The 22,173-nt window shown below is 36.9% G+C and overlaps 4 protein-coding genes and 1 long non-coding RNA gene across 6 annotated transcripts; 1 reads left to right on the top strand and 4 right to left on the bottom strand.

The window, feature by feature from the left end:
• The first annotated feature begins 2,106 nt into the window (after positions 1-2,106).
• On the top strand, positions 2,107-2,634 carry LOC132188287 (uncharacterized). Its single transcript, XR_009440871.2, has 2 exons — positions 2,107-2,234; positions 2,340-2,634. It is a non-coding gene; the product is annotated as an uncharacterized LOC132188287 (long non-coding RNA).
• Positions 2,635-6,212: 3,578 nt separating this feature from the next.
• Positions 6,213-7,215, bottom strand: LOC132188642 (uncharacterized). The gene has a single exon (XM_059603158.2). It carries the CDS (start codon positions 7,095-7,097, stop codon positions 6,324-6,326), a length of 774 nt encoding a protein of 257 aa, XP_059459141.2. The 5' UTR covers positions 7,098-7,215; the 3' UTR covers positions 6,213-6,323.
• A 2,562-nt stretch (positions 7,216-9,777) lies between these two features.
• On the bottom strand, positions 9,778-11,213 carry LOC132187414 (basic helix-loop-helix (bHLH) DNA-binding superfamily protein). Its single transcript, XM_059601715.2, has 2 exons — positions 10,714-11,213; positions 9,778-10,467 (listed from the first exon to the last, which is right to left on the bottom strand). Exons 1-2 carry the CDS (start codon positions 11,002-11,004, stop codon positions 9,991-9,993), a joined length of 768 nt encoding a protein of 255 aa, XP_059457698.2. The 5' UTR covers positions 11,005-11,213; the 3' UTR covers positions 9,778-9,990.
• Positions 11,214-13,356: 2,143 nt separating this feature from the next.
• LOC132187098 (uncharacterized) lies at positions 13,357-15,746 on the bottom strand. Its single transcript, XM_059601272.2, has 2 exons — positions 15,590-15,746; positions 13,357-14,237 (listed from the first exon to the last, which is right to left on the bottom strand). The coding sequence occupies exons 1-2, from the start codon at positions 15,629-15,631 to the stop codon at positions 13,578-13,580; spliced, it is 702 nt and encodes a 233-aa protein (XP_059457255.1). The 5' UTR covers positions 15,632-15,746; the 3' UTR covers positions 13,357-13,577.
• A 557-nt stretch (positions 15,747-16,303) lies between these two features.
• Positions 16,304-20,502, bottom strand: LEW3 (UDP-Glycosyltransferase superfamily protein). 2 transcript variants are annotated; one of them, XM_059602835.2, is made up of 7 exons: positions 20,084-20,502; positions 19,529-19,815; positions 18,692-18,878; positions 18,162-18,230; positions 17,854-18,047; positions 16,933-17,042; positions 16,304-16,828 (listed from the first exon to the last, which is right to left on the bottom strand). In XM_059602835.2, exons 1-7 carry the CDS (start codon positions 20,381-20,383, stop codon positions 16,584-16,586), a joined length of 1,392 nt encoding a protein of 463 aa, XP_059458818.2. In that variant the 5' UTR covers positions 20,384-20,502; the 3' UTR covers positions 16,304-16,583. The 2 variants fall into 2 exon arrangements, with proteins under 2 accessions (XP_059458818.2, XP_059458819.2); XM_059602836.2 differs by lacking the exon at positions 18,162-18,230.
• Positions 20,503-22,173: the final 1,671 nt, after the last annotated feature.

Raw genomic sequence — 22,173 nt, 5'->3', positions numbered from 1 at the left:
GGAGCAATATGTTGTACTTTTGTGAGTTTTTTACCACTATGGCAAGCAGGATCCGGATTCCCGGCCTTTATATGGGGCTCACAACAAGTGGGCAGACTAGAACAAGTGGGTCTCAAAAGAGTTCTTTATCATGTCAAGAATCTGTCAGTTTTCCCATTTAATATCCAATCAGCCAACTGAGCCAAGTGACCTTGGAAGACAAACATCAGGAAATAGATAGGTTGTGCCCTTAAGCCTACGTAGTCAGCCAAAGAAAATCAAATCAGCAAGACTGGAATTAGACACTTCTGGCTTTCGGAGAACTTGTATTACAATATTTAAGTATGTTTGAGATTATATTTGAGAAATAAAATTTTAATTCAAAAAGTATTTTTTGGTAAAAGTTTTATTTTTAAGCTGTTGTCAAAAGTGTGTTTTTGGTTATTTCTATACTCTTAGACCCTTAAAAGCACTTTCAACTATCATTTTTTTTTTTCTTTCAAATTAATTTTTTTAGTGTTAAATATATTTTTAAGCCCCCAAACATATCCTTAGAATGTAAGTATGTAACCTATGAGGTTGTCATTTGCGACTTATGAGTCAGAAACGAGGAAACAATTGGTTCTTTTGCGAAATCAATAAACGTACGTAATCCGGTGAGGATGATACCTGTACATCCACATGCAAAAGTAGATGTCGGATTCAATACAAACATAGACTTTAAATGTTAATTAAATAATAATAATATATATATATATTTTAACATTTAAATAAATAACAATTTAATATACTATCAAAGCATAAATTTTAAACCTTTTAATGGTGCGTTGCAGCCTCGCAGGAGGACAACCCGTTCGCAGCATTCATGCTATGTTCCTAAGTCCCTACTCAAATTAGGTGAGAATTGGTGGGCCGTTGAGTAATTATATACCTAAGTTGGAGTGATGGGCTTCTGATTCTGAAGCATGTGGGTAGGTTCGTTTCTTTGTGGGGCTAGGGCAAGTCAATTTATTTGGATTTATTCTCGCCTACTTCTTCTTACTATTGAATACAAGCCACTGACGAAACTTGATGCTTGGAGTGGGTCGGAAGCTGCATACCAAAAAAGGATTCGGTTTGGATCTAGTTTTAGTTCGAATTGGTGCACATGTTTTAATAATAATATGTGTCTTGTTATAGAACATGCATTTCAATCTTAACAAATCATAACCAAACTCATATTAAAACTCGTTTTAAATTGATGATTTGTATAAATTTTTCAAATGAAAACTGTTAGTCAATGTAAACTTTGTATCCATTTTTAGTTAGCATTGCGGCACATGTTAGTAACATGTGCCTTGTTATAGAACCCGTGATCCAATCTTTACACATCAAATTTCAATTGGAGTTGGACACAGACCGACACATTAAAAAATTGTTTTAAATTGATGGTTTGTGTAAAATTTTCAAGTGAAAACTGTTGCTCAAAAAATTTTTAATGACATTGTGGAGTTGGTGGTAGCTTATGAGGCAACCTTTATCTTATCTTTGTTTAATTTCAATCATATAAGAAGGCTTGGATATGGCATTATGACCTTAACGCATAAATTTAACACAATATATTGATGTCTAACAAGCTAGTAATTGCTTAAGTTAGCACATAGCTTTTTTTTTCATATAAGATTGGGATATATTATGGGTGTCAAATACACAATCAAGAGTATTGTTATTTTTCATGCTTATTTATCACTCATTTCGCACTGGTTAACTTCGCTTGCTTTAAGTGTTTTCAATATTAACCACTTAAAAAAAAAAAAAAAAAAAAAAAGCCACATAAAACATTTTATGTCAACCACAATCAATTATGAAAAAAATAATAATAATGAAGAAGAAGAATAAAAAATAATAATAATTAAAAAAAAAAAAAAAAAAAAACACCAAACACATGTTTCTATATTTCCAAGCTCTTTTCTTCAAGAAAGAGAAATACCCAAACACAACCTTAACTACTGTGCCCAAAGGTCCAAGCTCAAATACTCCGAAGCCCAAGTATAGCGATCGTTTCGGCCTGCTCATCTGAAAGATAAAAAGCCCACTAATCTCCATAGGCCCGAATGAAGCCGACTATACATTAGGGTTTCTTCTCGAATCATTATAAATACTCTCAAACCCTTAGACGATTTTAGCGTCTAGCCCACTTGCCTTTTGAGCAGATTAGGGTTTCAGAAGCGAGGTAGCGAGGAGAACAAAGGAGCCGAATCACCATGCGTGCGAAGGTAATCTCGTTCTATTGAATGCCATCTTCCTCGAACCTTACTATCTGCTCGTTCCTAAAATTAACTTTTACTTTTGGTGTTTGATTTGTTTTTGGGTCTTTTCAGTGGAAGAAGAAGCGTATGAGGAGGTTGAAGAGGAAGCGCCGAAAGATGAGGCAGAGATCCAAGTAGTTCTTCTACTATCAATAAATCGTCGTTGTTTTGTTGTCTAATCGCTTACTGATTAGAGAGTCGTAGCGTATTTTGTTTTTTTTTCTTATGTTTGGATTAAAGGTCTGAAAACCGCATTTATGTTACTGCTTAATGAGATTTCGTATTGCACTATTAAATTTGAAGCTTATAGTGATGTGGAAGTTGGCTATTCGCTATTTATATTTAATGTTTGTGATGTTCTGGATTTTGTTATGGTTTCCTTCCTTAGTGGCTTGCTGAAAATATTTTAGGATGAACGAATGGAGCTGTTTTTTAGTTGATTAGTTAATGGAGTTGATCAGTATAATACAACAATTTCCGGCCATGGATACTTCTATTGGTGCTATTATTGGCAACGATCTCTAGCTCAGATGGAACAAGGGTGTTGGTTCAAGATTTATTTATTTTTAATTGGGTTTATGTTGGATTGAGTTTTCCTCTATGTTTTGGTTTATGGTGGGTTGATAGAGTGCCTTGGGCAGCTCTCTCTTATTAATATTCTCAGGGGATTTGCTGTAGTGGCCTAGATGACTGGCTGTTTTGATTCTTAGCCTTGGCCATTTATAAGAGTAAGGAGATAATAAGACCGTGGGTGGCTATTCAATATTTACATACCATTGATAGTCATTGTCATTAGCTCTACGAAGTTTTGTTCTTTAGGTCATGTATTTTGTGTTTATAAAGGGTGTGATTGCTGCAATGAATAAGTACTCCTTTGATGTTTATGGGTACGTAGATTTTGCTTACTCGGTTTGTAAGAGATGTGTATGGTTAATATTTGCAATGGTGTACATTAACCTTGTAACCCATTTGTGGTGTATAAAGGGTGTTCCCTCCATGATGTATTTTTGTGGCGGTGGCATATGAAGGCTTGTAGTGTATTATTGTAATGGTGATGATGTTGTAGATGGTTTTAGGTGGTGGTTTAGATGCGCATTTGGGTTTTTCATTTTAGTGTATTGTTACTATCCACATTTGTTTCACTTGGTTGACACACAAGTGGTAGGAAAGTCGCGTAAAACATGCTACATCACTGTGTGTTCTTGGGTCTGTAGAATATCTTCAATAGTGTAGATTAATTTTGAAATCATCTTGTCATATGATGGCTTGGCTAACATTGAGCTCTTATTAATATTAATATTAGCTTGCGTTGTGCGGATAGACTTTAAATCTTCTTTGTGCAATCTCGAAAATTAATCTTATGGGTTTTTGTTGGAAAATATCTATCACTATAGCCCCATAGAGAAGGATGGAAAGATTTGATTTATGTAGATTCAATGTTAGTTTCACATAGCACCCGGTTTGTGTTTTCGAGTCAGTTGTACTATATCAAGGTGGTTTCAATATAGATGAAAACCATGGCTTTGAAGATATAGCGGTTAACATTTTATCATATATACGAGTGAGGAAATCTCTCTCTTATTGTGGCTGCGGATGAAATTAAAGGGTTGTTTTTGTTGGATTTTAAGTATCGTTTACTTGGGAACTAAAATTTGAGATCCTTCTGTTTTTTGGTGTACGGGAAGAAAGTAGTTCATTTTTTTCATCTATTTCTCATTTCCTTTATAAATCATCTAGAAAAGTTAACCTTGCCGTCAACAGTTTGATGTTTTCTATATTTGAAAATCTAGAATTTGATTTCTCATATCTGATCAATTTGTTTGCACTACATGTCGCTGGTTTTGTATTTAAGGTGAAAAATTTAACGAGAATAGTGGTTAAAATATAAAATTGCAGTATGTCTATAGGGCCTTTTCTTCTTCACTCCCTACAATAAGAGATGTTATGGGACTTGTGCCCGGGATTCCAGTAACAGTAAGAGCATGAAACTAACTATAATGGAGGGTATTTTTGTCTTTTCACTTTTTGAATGGACAAAAATACTTCTCTACTATAACTATCCGTTATGACTTGTCATTCAAACCTGACAGGTCACGCCGTCGAAAACACACCAAACTTATAAGAGGGTGGGGATTACATTAATCCTTTTATCAAGTTCATTTGAAATGGCTAAAATCCTAATTCGAAAATTGTGCATCCGTTTCCAAATTTCCCTTGTGCGCCATGTCTCCTTTTTTCGCCACAATTACAGCAGCTACATGTCATACTCAAGTTGTGCATTTCACCAAGGAGACAATTATTAGATGCAGATAAGAATTTTTATTTCTGAAGGAGATTGTAACATATAATCACTCAATTATAAAATAGTGTCATATCATCCCCAAAAAATCATCCAAACACGTATCCACACACACAAAAGACCTACTAATGTTAAGTCACATATGGTACGAGCAGCTTTGGCAACATAAAAGCGTCAGAACTTAAACTAAGCATATATTTAAGTGCATGTGTTTTCAATGGATAATATAATTGCAGTGGGCATATGAGGGTTCTTACTTATAATACCGAATACTTAGGTATATATATTTGAGTATAAATAGAAATTAATAAATGACAGATTGGTTCATAAATTCATTATGAAGAATATAAAATTAGTTAGGCCTTCATGTAATTACATATGTTTAACAAATATTTTCAGGCTTTGGTTTTTCTGGGTTCCAGTTACTTTGATAATTCTTCTGCATATTCCTTTGCTCATTCCATTTTTTACTTTAAGAAATGCACCAGAAAGAGTATGTCATATGAATTGGTCAACAAGAATGCATCAAAATTAGCTGTTGCAACACTGTGAACTGGGACAAAAATGTAGTGATTCTTTCTAAGGATCCTTTAATTGTCCGTGAATCTTGTATTCATGAACATCTCTAACCTCCTTTCTCTCTTGCATCTCTTCCCCCAAGTGGGCGGTGTGCGGTGTGCGGTCATTGTACCAACAACTTTGAAGAAGCAATTCAGGATGGATGCCACTCAACTCACTACAATGCACAGAGAATACTTTTTAAGAGCCGGCATTTTTTTTTCCTTCTATGTTCAATTATGAATAATAGATTCATTTTCATTTATTTTATGAATGATTAAATTCCATTATGAATAATAAATAGATAACTCCATAATTTAGTAAACTATCATCATTTTGTTGTGAACCCACTAATAACAGGACATTAAAATAAAATAAAAATGATAGATTGGCTCATTGGGGCCCCAAGCGCTAGACTAAAAGATGGTCGTGAAAGCAACTCGTATTTGTCTGGTAACGAGGATAGGCGTTTAATGAAAAGTTATAATGAGTATCTCTTTTTTCAACTTTCAATACTGCAAAGTTTTTCCATTTTTAAATATGTTGTTTTTAATAACATTAAAAGAATTAGAAGAAATTTTATTAAAAAAAAAATATTAGAGTAGTAGTAGAGAATACAAAAATATCTCAAAACATACGTGATTTTTATACGTATTAAAGTTCACTGTGGGCAGTGGTGTTTTGGAGGAAAGCTTTGCCATTTGCAACTTGCAAGGCAATTAAATTAATGTTTTAAATGAATGATGTAGAAGAGGCATTAATGGGTCATATTGGCTGCTCGTTGTTCATTACTATAAATTAAAACACTGCTTTCGTGATCCTTACCTTTTTATTTTTTGAATAAGATTAAAGTAAACGACATTTGTAGAGCTTGTGATTAATTCTAGGTTAAAAATTTAACACAACTTATTAAGTATTAAAAACACTCTAACATATTTTAAGGTCTTTAATATAATCTCAAACATGCTCGTAGAGGAGAACTTGTATTCATAACAATGTCTTCAAAGGAAAAGTAAAAAGCCGACCATTAATGATCAAACGAAGGTATAAATTGAGTAAACATTAGAAGTACTAATTCGACGGCAAACTTTTCATCCCGATTCGAATACCTTAGGGGAAACTGAAAATTCAAATCAGAGGATAGACGGAATGTCTATAAAATATAAAAAGAAAAAGCACTAGACTAATACATATGAGACCTAGAGACCCTTTTGGGCCTGGGCCTTGGCCTGGGCCTGGGCCGGTTCAGGGTCACACCCAGGTGGATGCCCATTCGTAGCCCGTAAACTATCCATGTAACTCTTCACCTCCGCCGCTATCATCTTCTGCATGATCGTCACCAAGCACGTCTCCTCCTCTTTCCTCCCGCCACGTGCCGCCTCCTCATCGCCCTTCACCACAACCTCCTCCTCTTCCTCCTCCTCTTCTTCTTCTTCTTCCTCCTCCTCCTCCTCCTCTTCCACCTCCTCCGGTTTCTCACCCGCAGGTAAGGATAGCGTGAGCGTCAGAGAAGTCTCTTGAGGCCCCACCAAATTTAAAGCCTTTTCCCCAACGGAACTACTGTGCTCCGGGGACGCACTCAATCTCTGCCGCTTCATCCCCGAGTCCGTCTCTGACGACAACTCGCGACGACGTCGTAGCGTGGAGTTCCAGTGGTTCTTGATCGCGTTGTCAGTACGCCCGGGCAGCATTCGGGCTATGGTTGCCCACCTATTGCCGTGAACGGCATGGGCCCGGAATATGATATCGTCCTCCGCGGGCGTAAACGGGCGGTGCTGCACCGTCGGGCTCAACTGATTGCACCACCGTAACCTACAGGACTTGCCGGAGCGGCCGGGAATGCCCTGGCTTATGAGGGACCAATTGCGTGGGCCATGCTGGCCCACCAGCTTGATGAGAGTGGCGTCCTCTTGCGGGCTCCATGACCCCTTGATTCGATCAGCAACGTTCCTCTTCTGGAATACACTCACCATTTTCACACGATTTCAGAGATGTGTTGCGGGGTTTTGATTGCTTTCATGAGATTATATTGGCGTCAGTTTAATGATGTGAGGGGTTGTTGGTGTGAACCGCAAAACCGCTGCTTCATATAACGACTTACTTGTTTCTGTTATTTCATTGATTTTATTTTGTGTGCGTGCATATATATGGATTGGAAATGGGGTTTTGAGTTTTGAAGTGGGTGAGAGAAGGTGGGAGTTATAACTGCCTCTGCTTCTAACTGATCCAAGTAACGGACTTTCCTAATAAATCTAAATGCTTGGGATTTTATGAATTCAACGGCTCTGGGTGTATGTACAGCTCCGAAACCGTGGAAGTTAGATCTCTTCACTCTCTCTCGATCGGTGTTTATCTTATTTAAGTATTAATTAATTAATTAATTAATTTTTTTTTTTGTTTTTGAAATTTATAAACTGGAATACAGCGACGTAACGTGTAACGGCTACGCGTAGACGAAGAATGCGGGAAGTAGGTGAGAGAGTAATGGTGTCATTGTAACGGTCGACACACGTAGAAGCCGCCGTATATTGCCGAAACCTTAACCCCTCCCCACGCGCGTGCTTTTGTCCACTTTTGCTCAAACTAGTAGGCTCTAAACTTGGTTTTCGTAGAATTCCATGATCCAAACCAACTGCCAATCGCTTTCGGTGTTGGATTTGGACCGAGATTTCGGTTTTGTTTTGATCCCATCATGTTGGCGAGTCCATTTGGCCCATTTCGGGGTTTTTTGGACCTTCCTGATCTTTTATTTATTTATTTTTTTAACAATGGACCTTCCTGATTTAGTCCATCTTAACTTTGAACTAAGTCAATATATATATATATAAGATTTACCTATAAAAAAGTATTTTGTGTTTTAAATTGTTTATTAATAATTTTTGAAAAATATGTATTTTTTGTTTTGAATACATAAAAGTATTTTCAAAACTGTTACCAAACGAGAAATATGTTTTTTTGTTAAAAGTTTTCCTTGAAATTGGAGTAAAATAAATTCATTCAACTCAATATATTAAATTGATATTTGTGTTTAGAGTGCATGATTCTCACATACATTTTTAATTATTCTAAGAACAAATTTCAATTTAATATGCTGATTTTTTTATTTTTATTTTTTTAAATCTTCAACTCAATTTGAAGGAAAACTTAGTCCTATATTTTTCCATTTTAGCCCTTTCTTATCTAGAGTAAAGGACTCCCCAATTTCAATTAGTACCTAATAATGTATAATGAAACCAATATTTGCCCTCTATCTAAGAAGCTATGAACACTAACAATGGAAAGAAAAGAGGGAAGGAGAGAGAGAGACAGAGAGTCATAAAAAAAATGATGCATCCATCTACCATGCTTCCCTACATTTCGGATAAACACCAAAGATCAAGGCGAAACTTTCTCTGGGCTTGGGGGGCCAGGGCTGGGAGGTCCACCAATTTTTTTTTTTATTATTTTTTTTTTTTGTAAAAAAAAAAAAACTTTGCCCTCTCCAAATTAAATATTCTAGTTCCACGCCTGCCGAAGATGAAATGCAAAGAGTAATATTATATTATCTTATTTTGTAAGTGTGACACTATTAATTACCCTTTAGATTTTTTTTTTTTTTTTTTTTTTTTAATTTCACTGCATCAATAAATTAGAATAAAAGGGTGGTTAATAATATTTCTCAAATTCAAAAGAGTAACATTATACCCCTCACTTTTATTAATTTTGTCGACGTGACATTTTCAATTAATTTTAAAATCTATTTTTAAATTAATGAATAATTACCCTTACCATGCTAATAAAGTGCGTCAAAAGTGAAATAAATATAGAGTAGATAACATTTTCCTTTTGCATTAATGTGATGCACCAAGGGGGAAGCAATTAAAAAAAAAAGAAAAAAAAGGGGGAAGCACCTTGGAATGGATACACTCGGTTTACTTTAGCTGCAATAAACGAGTAGCGATGTGTCTCATCAATACTCGAGTATTTCCCTGGACTAAAATGTCGAATCATGGCAACTTGTCCTAAAGCCACGTCGAGCCAAGTATATATTAACGAATTATGTCACTCTCACATGATTTTTGCAGTCGTTATTTTAGGTATGAGGAGGAATCAAGAGTTGGGTCAATAAATTGTGTTATTAAGAGCAGATAAACTAAAATAAAAAAGAAAAATTACCTTATAAATCATTATTTTTAGCTTTAATTTTTTTCCTTACAGGTTGGGGGTGACCATGACTTATATGGGTCACCCCTTTCCTCCGTCCCCGGTTATTGTAGTTGAAAATAATTGATGTGATATAAAGTTTTTAAAAATTTTGTTTTATTGTAATTTTTTTTAATTTAAATAATAATAAAAAATAAGAAATATAATTTTTTAAAAAAGTGAAATATATATATTGATGCTGATTTTTTTAAGAAACGGTGGAAACAAGAGATTACCAAAAGGCCTTAAACTTTCATTATTTTCTTAGTGGTGGTGAGACTATTGATTAGTTTGACTTCGAAAATATTAAATATGTAATCAAATCACTCCTCTCCCCTCGATTATTGTTGCACTGAAATTCTTGTTCTGTTTCTGCTACCAATGTGATAAAGTCTGATAGAGTTAATTAAATTTATATAACCTGGACAAAACATACTAACAGATACAACAATTGTTATTATGAGGCGCAGAAGAGAAAGTGTGGTCATACAATGAAGTCCACTTCTTTATATGGTAGGAAACGACATGAATAATTCGCGTACTTTGCTCTTGCCACCCAACATTTTTCTACGGTTCCCTGACAGTGACTGAGCGGGGACAAAGCATGTCTCAAGGGGGGGTAAAAAAAAAGAAAGAAAAAGAAAGCAGTGTAACTGAGATGACCCAGAAATGTTTCAGCAAGATTTATTGTGAATAATAAGAAGGCAAGAAGAACCTCTGCCGTTTGCTTCTAATACGACAATTTGATGCCATAGGTGATGAAGCAAGCTTTGACAAAACTAATTTAAGGGATCGTTTGAGAGTGCTCAGGGAAACACCCGCTTCATCACTTTCCTTGGTGCAGAGCACCAAAGTGCTCTTAATTCTGCCACCCACGCTGGCCATATCGGCTTTAACTGCCGTCAGTCGTAGGCTCTTGAGGACTTGGATGAGCTCCGGGAATAGCTCCGGCCGGTCATCACAGCAGAAAGAAGCTCTTATGAAAATATTGTGTTCGCCCCTTTCCAAGCTGGGGAGGTTTACGTCTTGAGCATGGTCGGAGTCTATGGTTACTTCATCTACTTCTGTTGGAAGTGAGCAGGATTTGCTTACTTCCATTGCTTTTCGCTTCAGATCCTTCACATGCTCAATCACTCTCCCTAATAGAGCTGCCTTGTCCATCTACATATAACAACAATTCATTGATTTATTTCCGTTAAATCACCCTTATTTCAAAAGCTTCAAATTAAAACGCAGGCGAATTACGGATATCGGGTTCGAACCCAGATAATCATTTCAAAACCCTTTTGAATTATGCGGCAGTTTAACAATTTCAGATTCTAGTATATATGCACAGAGAAACAAATATGTATAGAATCATGTGAAAAGAGAGTTTTTTTTTTAAAAAAAAAATTTATAATTTTTTACCTTATCAGACTTGGGAATTAGTTTCCTAAGAGTTGCAAGTTGTGCATTAATCCTGTCCCTGCGGCGCTTCTCTGCTTGGCTATGGCTCTTGGAAGGAGTTGCACCTCCATCTTCTGCAACCCCTCCTCCTTCAGATGGGAAGCCATGGAATTGGAATCTGGAGCTGGTGGAGGCTGAGACATGGGGCGGCAGGGGCCAGGGGACTAGATAGGGCGACTCGTCGTTTAGTACAGCAGCATGAGCCCAATTTTCTTCCCCTTCAGGCCAGGCAGAGTAATAGCAATTCTCCATGGCCTAAACACAAGCCTCCCTCTCAGCAATCGAACCACTCCCAACTATCTCTCTCTGCTTTTTATGTGACACTCTCTGCAGCCACTGTTTCTTGTGCTGGCAATGTGCGATCTTCTTATCTTGATTGTGATTGGTGTGATATCCAGTAATCTTTCATTTGTCAAATGAAAATCATGTTTGTCCCTGTTTGCCTGTCACCTCAGTTTGACAATTTGCTGATAAACATAACACACACATCAACTTAAAGGAGTTCTTCAAAGGATCTAAAGAGAAAAATGCATGTTAACATGCCATAAAAGTAAACCATTTTGTATCTAACTTATTTGTTAACGAATTTATTTCATTAAAAAACAAGAAATTTTAACAAACAAAGCCATCAGCAAAGTATATATTTACGCCCATGTTCACCAAAATTAGACAGCAAAACGTTTACAGTCCTGCATGAAGTAGATATTTATCTTGTACTGCAGATCTAGAGGATCATTCATTCTATTGGAATCCGCCAAAAGTATTAAAGTAAATCACACTGGAATTACCAGCTGTTTTCGGTTGGTGGAACTCGTCCTACTAATTTCGTGCAAGGTCCTTGTCTAGGATTTGTTTTCTTGCTCCTTTTTCTCGTTTTTTGGGTGTGAATTTTATATATATATATGATTGAACTACAAAGTAATTTGACCAGTTTAACACAGTAGAACTCATATATTTGACAATGTTTTAAAGCTTATATATTAATATAGTTAAGATTGCTCTTAAATCGTGTTCATTAAACACTTAAAATCGTAACCGATAGCATAAATGTGACTAGCATTTACATTTCGTGCTCGAGAGAAATTCATCTTTGAAATCCTGAAGTCCATCAAAGTGAAGTTTTTAGGCTTTAACCCTTTTTAGGTAGAAGTTTGAGAGAAGAGAATTTCAAGGAGGCCACTCATTGAAAAGATAGCGGCTTGGTTTGTCGACTTCCGCATGTTCTCCTACACAAGCAAATGCAAAGCAGAGAGGTTGAATTGGCATCAACAGGGGCTTGTGAAAATGTAGGGTCCAATACATTGCAACTCACCATAAAGTTTGATACGACCTTTGATCAACCACTCACTTTGCAAACTTCACTCACAAAATTGTGTGGTGCTCATGATTCCCCGTATCTTCTTCTTTCTTTATACAATTCTAAGTTCTATCCATTCGGGACATCTGAGCGCACGCTTTTTGGGTCCCATTTCTTTCAACAAATTTAGTAGGAGCAAGATTTTATTGTCGGCAAAGATCCACCATAAAAATGTGCCGAATCTAGCAGTCCAACAAGTTAGCAGTGCAGAAGTAGAAGAAGCAAAAACATACGATGATTAAACATAACAAGGTCGGTTTAGAAATCATGCATATACGACCGATAAAACAAGCTAAGAGCCTAAGATCATGTGTCAGTGACATATGTTTAACCAAACACAGCTCACAGCTGATTTTGGCAATAAATATATGTCTTATATGATGATATATCATCTCCAATTACGGGCTATTAGTATTAGACATCACATGGAAAACCAATCGATTGCGGTAGCGTGACTAGAAACGGAAACCAATCGATTGCGGTAGTGTGACTAGAAACGGAACTAGATAGATACATGAATGAAGGGCCAAATCTAATTTTGATAGGGACCTCTTGATTGCTTCTAAAAGTGACATTTCGTGTTCACGTGTCGGGTCCAGATCGTGACGAGGAGTGACAAATCGAACCATTTAATTAAACAGGTCAAACTCCTCTACCCTAACTTTTTAATTTCGTGTTAAGTTCATGCCGGGTTTAGGTCACATCGAGGCATGGGTATAATACTATATATAATCTATATATATCAATCATAAACTGACTAATTTAATTAAATGGGCCATTACCTTTTAACCATAACCCATTAATTGTGTTGGATTCATGTCGAGTTCACAAGTCGTATAAATATTGTCAATCATAATTCTGTCCTAGTGTGCCATTTTAGCACGTAAGTTGGCAGTGCAATATGGACCTGCCACGTACTGTGAAATGTAAGACGAAGACATTTATCTAAAAGGGCAAGCTCATATACTTGGCTACAATTTCCCCTTTTATCAGTACATAATGGTATACGAAATGCATTCGAGAGAAGTTTGTGAAGGACCACACATGAACCTCAGCTTATGGCTAACCAGCATATGCAGTAAAAATTCCGAAAAAGGCAAGGCTATGGTTCAACAAAACCCACACGTGAAACACGTGATTTCTACTTTCAGGTAGATGAGATAAGAATTCCAGGAGTAAGTTGAAGGAATTGATTGACTTTCACTATCATATTAATCTCACTTTTATGATGCAAGAAAAACACCCCAAGCAGTAAATGTTGATCACCGACATATAAATAACTCTTGACTGAGAAAATCTTTTGTACAATCAAGTATATATACTGCCTGAAAACAAAGATTCAAAATCCTAGTCTTGCAAAAGATGAGTATCCGAAGTACCTTAACTTCAGCTAATTTGAGAGAGATTTACAAGGAAGAATTAAGAAGGTAATTCGTCTAAAAAATGCAGAACCCCATGGCCCTCCACCTTAGTACTCATTAAAATGGATTGCACCAGCTTTCCACACAATGTACGTCGTAGCAAACATCACTGTGCTGATGAAAACAAATGAAAAGGCAATTATGAAAAGATCAAAACCCCCTGGAAAATCAAAAGTGAGGCCCTGCTTTGGCATTCCTCGCTTGCTGTCATCAAATAAGTTTGTAGGGGCTTCTGGGAGCCCAGATCTTTTCTTGCCACCATCACTTTCTCTCATTGCATCCAAAACTCTGCTGCCCATTTCTGATTTAGTTGGTTTTGATTCCATGTAACGATTGAGAACCCGGGCAGCCCTTAGTCTCTCTTTTGCTGTCAGTGGCGATCTTTTTGGCACGGTTTGCTGGTTTGGAGATGGTGATGTCTCCTGCTTCAAATCTGAAGAAACTGTGGACCCGTTAGAAGCTTCAACGGCTTGAGACCCTGTTTCATTATTAACACTAGCTTGCAACTGCTGATTTTCTGTGTTTCCAGAACCCTCATCACTGGTTTTTGTTGTAAGCCGATCACTATCTGCAACTGAAAGAGACATGCTCCATCTTTTTTCCTTTGCAAGACTCCTTGATCCCAACCTTCCTAGGAAGGGTGTGAATTGGATTACTTTTGGTACTGAAGCTCCGACAACAGATCTTGACACATTCTGGTAATTGGCCTGCAACTTGTAATAAAGATGCTTGAGTAAATAATCAAGGGAAATAAATCACCCAGATAAACTTCGTTCCCAAAGAATAACTAATAGTGCATCAAAGAGTTTCTAACGCAATAAATAATATATGTTACACCACTTAGATGCATCTCATCCACAATTCCAAATTCAGTCATAAAAGTAGTTTTGAAGAGTAAAGTACTCCCTTCTGACTAAAGCTTAACCTGAAAGGAGACCTGACAGCCTACATGCATACTAGATACAGCAATAGAAGACATTTGATAGAAAGAGGCATCCCCTTAGAACAAAAAACGAAAAGCATAAAAGCAAAGCTTGAAACTATCAGTTCACAATCAATATAGTTGCAACAAAGTTGAACATCTACCAGAGATAATTTGAATAACTGCAATCCAGTAATCCTAGAGTGGCTATAGGGCTTCATTGTATCCTGTGAACGATTTTGCCAAATCCCTTTAGCACTTCAGAAATGAGACAAAATATGTTCTAAGAATATCGTCGTTGCTATCAAGTTTTGAATTCCTTATTTTGTTTTTGCCTTCATTTTTCCCTGTCCTACTCATGTTTTTCAAACATATTGAATATGTTTGCAGTAAGTTGCTAATATTTCATCTAGTAACATCTGCAATCGCTCTCAATGCTCCTTTTCCGTATGACGGTCAGAGATTAAAACACCATTTTGATTATCATATAACTTTGGAGGGTAAGATATAATGCAGGAAATACTAGGACAGCCAACACCTGCATTTTAAGCAATCCTGCTACAAATATTTGAGCTCCATTAGACAAAAGGGTTTCAGGAAGTGCTGAGGCCCACAACACATTATCAATATTCAATAAACCTCAACGATCCCTTTAAATTTTAGTAAAGCTTGATCCTAGACCCCACTTCTTTACTTAATAAAAGAGAAAACCAAAACTTTTCCACCCTTCTGTAATTCGAGAATCATAACACCGAAATTTTGTTAAATCTGGGATTAATTTATAGAAACTAAAACTTACAAATTAGCCATGAGCCTCTGAATTTTTTTCAAAAACTCAAGTGAAATAAAGCCAAATCCCAACCATCTGAGATTGGCTACAATGAAAAATATTTTCACCCTTATCTAACTTTTGTTTATTTTGTTTGAGCTCTACCACCATCCAATACCCACTTATATTGACAACTAAAATCAATATAAAATACACAAACCCATTTTGATAGTATCATAAAACATAATCCAATATGACAACAGCACTAGAGGAAACTTCATAAAAGTAAGTGGGAATTCAGACATGTAGAGGAAACAAAGAAAAAAACTGCAACTCTAGTTAAATGAGAGAAATAAGGACAGCTTTACCGTTGAGTTGAAGCCCACGAGTGAACTCAGAGAGATAGCCATCTTCTGTTCGTTTGAGGCTCAACCATGAAGAGAGGGAGAGCTTCTGAGTTGAACTGTGTCTGTGACAAGAAGGTGGGTGGCCTGTAATCGAATGGGAGAAGATGAGAAGTTATCAGAGCTACCGTCATTTTCAGCGCGTGATGTTACGGACTCCCTGCTTTGCATATAATTTAAGCTCGAGCCCATTGTCAAAACAAGGATCAGGCCCAGGTCTGCCAATAGGCAGAATCCCACGTAGGCCGAGCCGGCTAATCCGGTCCTAAAAGAACAAATTTTCCCTAAAATATACATTTTGTTTTGCACAAAATCTTGTTTTCAAATTTCATTTTCTTACTTTTTGATAATAAAATAATGGAAAAAAAATATTCAAAGATTAAATTTTATTTCCCCTAAAATAATTACAGGTCGATTGATAAAGGCTATTGATCATTAATGAAGCGGAGATCACTAGTTTGAATTTCCCTTCCCCCCTCTTGTGCGGACATGTCAAAAATAAAACTAATAATAATAATTCACATAAAAGGCAAATTACTCTATAAAACATTTTTATAAACTATATTTTTAATAGCAAGTAATTCAATCTAGTTAGAAAGCATAGAAGAACATAACTTAAATACACAATAAATATACAAGAAAAGCGCCCAATTATAAAAAACAGAACACAAATCCATATAATCAGGAAAACTATTTTATAGATGGATAAAAAAGAATTTAACTTTTTTTTTTAATGTAACTAACAAAGGTCACAGGCCATTAAAACCATGAGGCCATAGTGGAGATCAATTATAATTGAGATCCATTCAACTATATTGGAGATCAAAAATGTCGTCGGCCATTTTGACAACAAAAAACTTCATCCACCTTTCAATTAGGGTCACAACTAAATGGCCAAAGGCGAAAGATGTCCACTGGACTGAGTTACAAGTAAAAAGCTGTATGTGTTATTAGTCCATCATTTGGAACCATGGCATAGAATAGGTCGGATCGCGGCTTTGAAATCTTCATAAAATCTTTGCTCAGAAAATCTGCCTGCCCGTCTCCTTGCAGCGGCAGCCATCTGGAGCCTCTCAGTTTCAGGCATCCTTATAATTTTCAGGATGGCATCTGCATATTCTTCCACACTGCGAGCAAGAAATCCTGTTTGTTGTCCATCTTCTTCTAAGACGATGTCCATTTTTGGTCCAGCAGAATCATGAGCTGAAGAGAGAAGGAAAAGTATGAGCAACAAATATACGTAAAAGCATTTCTAAAGTGTGGAAATGTGTCTGCTTTTCAAATGGGTAATTATAAAAGATGCTAACCAATTGGGATTGCGCCTGCAGCCATATACTCTACGACGCTAATGCCAAAATGTTCATCTGTCATGGAGTGGATTCCTGCAACAGCACCAGCCAAAAGTCTCACCAAGTCCCTGCAGATTGTGAGGAAGAAACCAACGCTAAGACAGCAAAAACAAATGAAACAGGTATAAAAGATTTACAAGACAGAAACTAACCGATTTTAAGTTCAAGAGAATTTCTTACAAAATACTAGAGTACTAAAACGATTATAAAGAAATCCACAACTTCAGTGCCAATACACCATGCATGCAAAAAATAATGGGAGCTATGAATTACAGATATTGTTTGATGCAGCTTGATTAATTCCTTTACGTCAACCAGCCCTCCTAAACATATTTTATAATGAAAGCATAACATTTGGCTCCCCCCAACCATCCTTATTTGAGACTTAAGTGGAAAGGCACAGTTCCCAATTTCTTAATCAAATGCTGCCCCACATAAGGTTTATTATAGGCTGAGCATTACCATAATCTGCACCATCATAAAGTCATACAAGGGGTGACATACCCATTCCATATAAGTTGGTTTTGCCCAGAAGCTCTAGACAGTCATGGTTGCTGTTAATTTCAACCATTTGATTTTTCAACACAAAGAAGCACAATCAAGTTCTCTTCATCTGCTTAAGCGAGGACATGTTGTGGAGCAGTAATCTAATTAACCTCCGCAATTGCTATGTGATACATGTAACAAGACTGAGTGGGGGAAACCCATCAAATTGGCAATATTTTCCACTTGTGCGTATGAAATGTACAATACCTCACATCACACGGTTTTTCATCCTCAGAGAGGAAAAGAAGGTATTACGCACATGCATCCATAAAATTGCACACTACATAATATGGCTGTATAAAGGATCAAAAATATAATTTGACAGGCTCAAACCTGTACATCAGATTCTTATAGAATTCCACGTCCCCATCCACCTTCAGTTCAATAGCTCTATTTTCCAAATTTTGCAGCCTTTCCTCATCTGATTTGTTTCGACAACTACCCACAAACTGAAGCTTTGGTCTAGGCAAGTCTGCATCTAACTTTTTAAGGGCGACTGAAAAGGCCTCAAGTTGGAGAGTGTGTGCCTTAGACAAAAGAATCAAGTTACGAAGTATGCACTATAACTTTAAAAGACCCGAAAAATGCGCCATCAAAATCATAGTACCTTGCATTCACAAGGATAATACAAGTATGCGCACCTTCTCTGGACGAAATTGAGCAACAGATATAATTATTGGAGTTTTAGATGGTCTATCCAAAGGAAGAACCTGTTTGGAAGGCAACTTGTTAAAACCCACAGGCTTTTTGGATCAAAATTTTGACAAGAGGTATGCATTATTGTATTCGAAGTACTGTCAAAATGAAGAGAATACGCCACCAACACCACTATATCAATACTGGTTTGAGAAAAAAAAATAAGATGTGACTAAACCAACAAAACTTGGTTAATAAAAATTTAACAAGAATTATATGCAGAAATAAAAATTGAATGCTAAAATCAACAATCATGTCACATTACAGGTCATGAATGCACATGAAACAAAAAACAAAAAAAACAAAAAAAACAAAAAAAACAAAAAAAAAAGAAGGAGAAATTTGGACCCAATAGAATTGAACCAAAAAAAGTACAAAATAAATAAAAAGAAAAAGAAAAAGAAAAAACTACAAAGGCCTTTCAACCGCACAATGCACGCAATATCATTAGATTGAAAAACAAAAAATTACAAACCTGGAGTCCTGAAGTATCACAAGGAGGATACACTCGCTTAGTTCGGTTAGAAATTCTCCAAAGCTTTTCAATATGAGACTCAGTCCATGAAGAGTTGACCATTGCAAGGTGTGCACAAGAGCCTGCAAACCCATACATCCAGCTAAAGATTGTGTAATAGATGATTTTGCACCGGGATAGCCAAATGCTGCCACATCATAAGAAATTTTTACAATCAACATAACAGGAGAAGGGGTAATAAAGTTGTCTACATCTATGAAAGACACAAGCAGGAGCATTACGAAATCCAAAAGTCTCTAGTAGTCCATCAGTGACAGCCTAGAACAGCAATGTCCTTCAACACATACACTTTCCTGTACGTGTAGAAGGACAGGGGTAAAGAGGAAGAAGGGAAAACCTGGCTCTGGAATATTTTGGAGAGGGGAACATGCAAATTAATTGTCTTTTCCATGGAAGTACCCAGCACAAAGGCTTGATACATTTTAATAATTTAAAGAATGTCTAAAATTCATTTTTGGGTTCATGTCTTAGAAAGAATCCATGCTCAAATAAATCAACACTAGTTGGAAGAATTGTATGAATTCTATCTAATGCACAGCAGATGCACGAGGAGCTATAACTTCCCTACCACCCTCCCTCCCTTCTATTTCTGCCATGGCTTTTAAGTGTTCAATCCTTGTAACCATCACATGATCATAATCTTCGTCTACTTTTTCGCTATTACAGGAGGAAACAAACAAAGAAGGTTCTAATATTTGACACATACCCTTTGGGGCAGCTATCACAAAGAATGCATACAAAAAGATGCTTGACGATCTAAACAGTTAGAAAACAAACCTCTGAGCAATCAAGGCATCGTTGTTATACATCGAGCTCCTATCGCGAACACGAGATATCATGTCTAAACTGATAGTAGGGTAATGTGTGTAGCAGACAACTTTGCACCCAAATATCCGGGCAAGCGGATACGTAAAAGCATATCCGCTGGTGTCAAAATAATATAAGGGGGTAAATTTGCACAAAGCTTCCCATGAGAGATAGACTGAACCCAGACTTTGACCAATCATTGTGAAGTGAGGGTAAGTGGTTTCTTCAATCCACTTCCTTTTATACAGATGCACCACCTGAGCATATAAGATATTGAAAACTAAAATAATACAAGAACGGCTTTACGGTAACAGCAATAGAGAAACTACAAAGATCGAATTCTCAGTAATGCGTATTGTAAGAGCTACTAACACCAAATGAACAAAGAACACAGACCCAAAATCACCATAATCATTGACAATTGAATTACCGATTTTCCCAAAAGTTTAAACTCTTAAAAAGCTAATTTGAATAGTTCCAGATCATTCCACACAAAGTGAAAAATCAGAGGGAAAGAGAGAGTGCCTTGGGTGGGAAGAGCAGCTTGACCCCGAAGCGATCGAGAGCTCGGGCCGTCAAGCTCTGAGGCGAGGCGTCGTGGTCGCCGGTGTAGACGACGCAATCGAGATCAGGGATTTCCTCTTGGATGGCTTTGACGGCGCACCACAGCACTCGCTCTCCGCCGCCGCCATCGTTGGTGTACGGATGGAAGAACCCCACGGCTCTGTTTCTGTTCCTTATACCACTGATTATGCTGAAAGCTAACTTCAAAGTAAAGGCTGAGAGAGCTGTGATCAGAGCCCAAATCAGAAACCCGATTGCCATGATGTTAATTTTTCAGCGAATTAATTTTGCCTTAAGAGGTAGCGGGTGAACATATGGTGATGCACAAGCTCAAAGTGAAGATCCTGAGACGGGGCCACCCAAAGTCTTTGGGAACCATAATGAAAATGAATAGCCGTTTGATAAAATAAAAAAAAAATACACATTTGTTAAAAAAAATTAAAAACGCTTTAAGGGTAAAAAGTTTAAAAATAGTTAAAATGCATTTTAACAAAAGCTTAAAAATAAAACTTTTACAAAAAAAAAAACACTTTTTAACTTATATTTTTCAACTTAATCCCAAACAAACTCTTAAAAATTATAAGGTACATTATAAACCATCGGCGTTCATTTCCAAGCTATGTACTAGACATTCTCAAAACTTGTACAGTAAATAAAATTAGATTTTTCCAAATTCAACCTAAAAAACAATATTGAGGTGGCGTTATAGTGAAAGAGTAATTCTATACACTATTCTTTTATCTCCTTTTATTTCTTAAAGTTTTTTTTTGAAACATATCATACTCATTCATTGATAAAAGTTGCGAGCCTAAATCTCTTACAAACAGAGCAAAAAGTTTTGAAGTAAATCATAGTCGAAGCTAAAGATACAGTCATCAACAACAGACCAAATCAACCAAAACACAGCATCCGCTAACCTATGACTAAATATCAAGTTAAAAACTCAAATCTGCATCAAACAGACACCATCTAATGCATAGGTAGCGCTTATTCCTCGTCCTTGAGAGCAAAACTCCCAAGCCGATACTTATTCCTCGGCTTTGAGAGCAAAACCCTCAAGCCGATACTTATTCCTCGGCTTTGAGAGCAAAACCCACAAGCCGATACTCATCCTTCTCGACTCGAAAGCCAGGATAAATTTCACATCCACAACCCAAAGGTTTGGACCAGTAATATCGGGCAGCAACCGGGCGCAACAAAGCAGGAGGAAAAAGCCTTCTTACAAGCATAAATAAAACCATACAGGGAAATAAAGGGAACAATAAAACTAATGCAGGAAAAGAAATTACAGCAAATAAAACCAAATACAAGGGAATTCAAATGAAATGCAAAACAGAAAAACAACAAAACAGGAAAATAAATGCGAAAAACACTCAAAGCGAGTGACGGCAGCCAGAGGAGGCCGATCGCGAGCTGGTCGGAAACCGTCGCGGAAGGTGGCACAAAAAGCTTGGCGTGGGAGGGGCGTGTGAAAAGACCCGACAATGAGTGGTGAGCAGCGAAGCGAGCGCGGAGGAGATCGGCGGCACACACAAACAAACAGGGAAGGGGAGAGTTTGAGTGAAAATCCCCCAAAGCAGTACCCACCAAGAGAAAACACAAGCACAACAGAACAGAAAACACCAAAGACAGAAACAAACCTAAAACAAAAATCGGGAAGCAAGGAAGGGAGGAGGGATGCAGGCAACGGGCATCCCTCCTCTCCTAAGGCGGCGGCGCTCTGGAGGGGGGCTTAGGGTTTTACAAGGCTTAAGGTTTCTCCACTACAATTAAGTGGGAAAGTAGTTAACCCTTTTATTTCTTAAAGTTGATTTGGCATAATCTCTCATAACATTTAATGCATAAAATTTTATTTTATTTTTGAAAAACCACGCCACATCAACTTTGAGGATAAAACAATGGTGTATACTATATAAAATTACTCTGAGCGAAACTAGACATCCAGCTATAGTAAACTTTAGGCATTTTGATGTTTTTTTGCTCTTAGAGAAAGCCCATGTTTCACTCAAGAGGATCGCACGTCAACTAATATAAAATGAATTTGACAAAGA

Source organism: Corylus avellana, chromosome 6 (assembly GCF_965113065.1).
Source record: "Corylus avellana chromosome 6, dhCorAvel1.hap1.2, whole genome shotgun sequence".
Classification (NCBI taxonomy): domain Eukaryota; kingdom Viridiplantae; phylum Streptophyta; class Magnoliopsida; order Fagales; family Betulaceae; genus Corylus; species Corylus avellana.
Note: the sequence above shows the minus strand (reverse complement) of the source record. Positions and strands in the feature narration are given on the sequence as shown.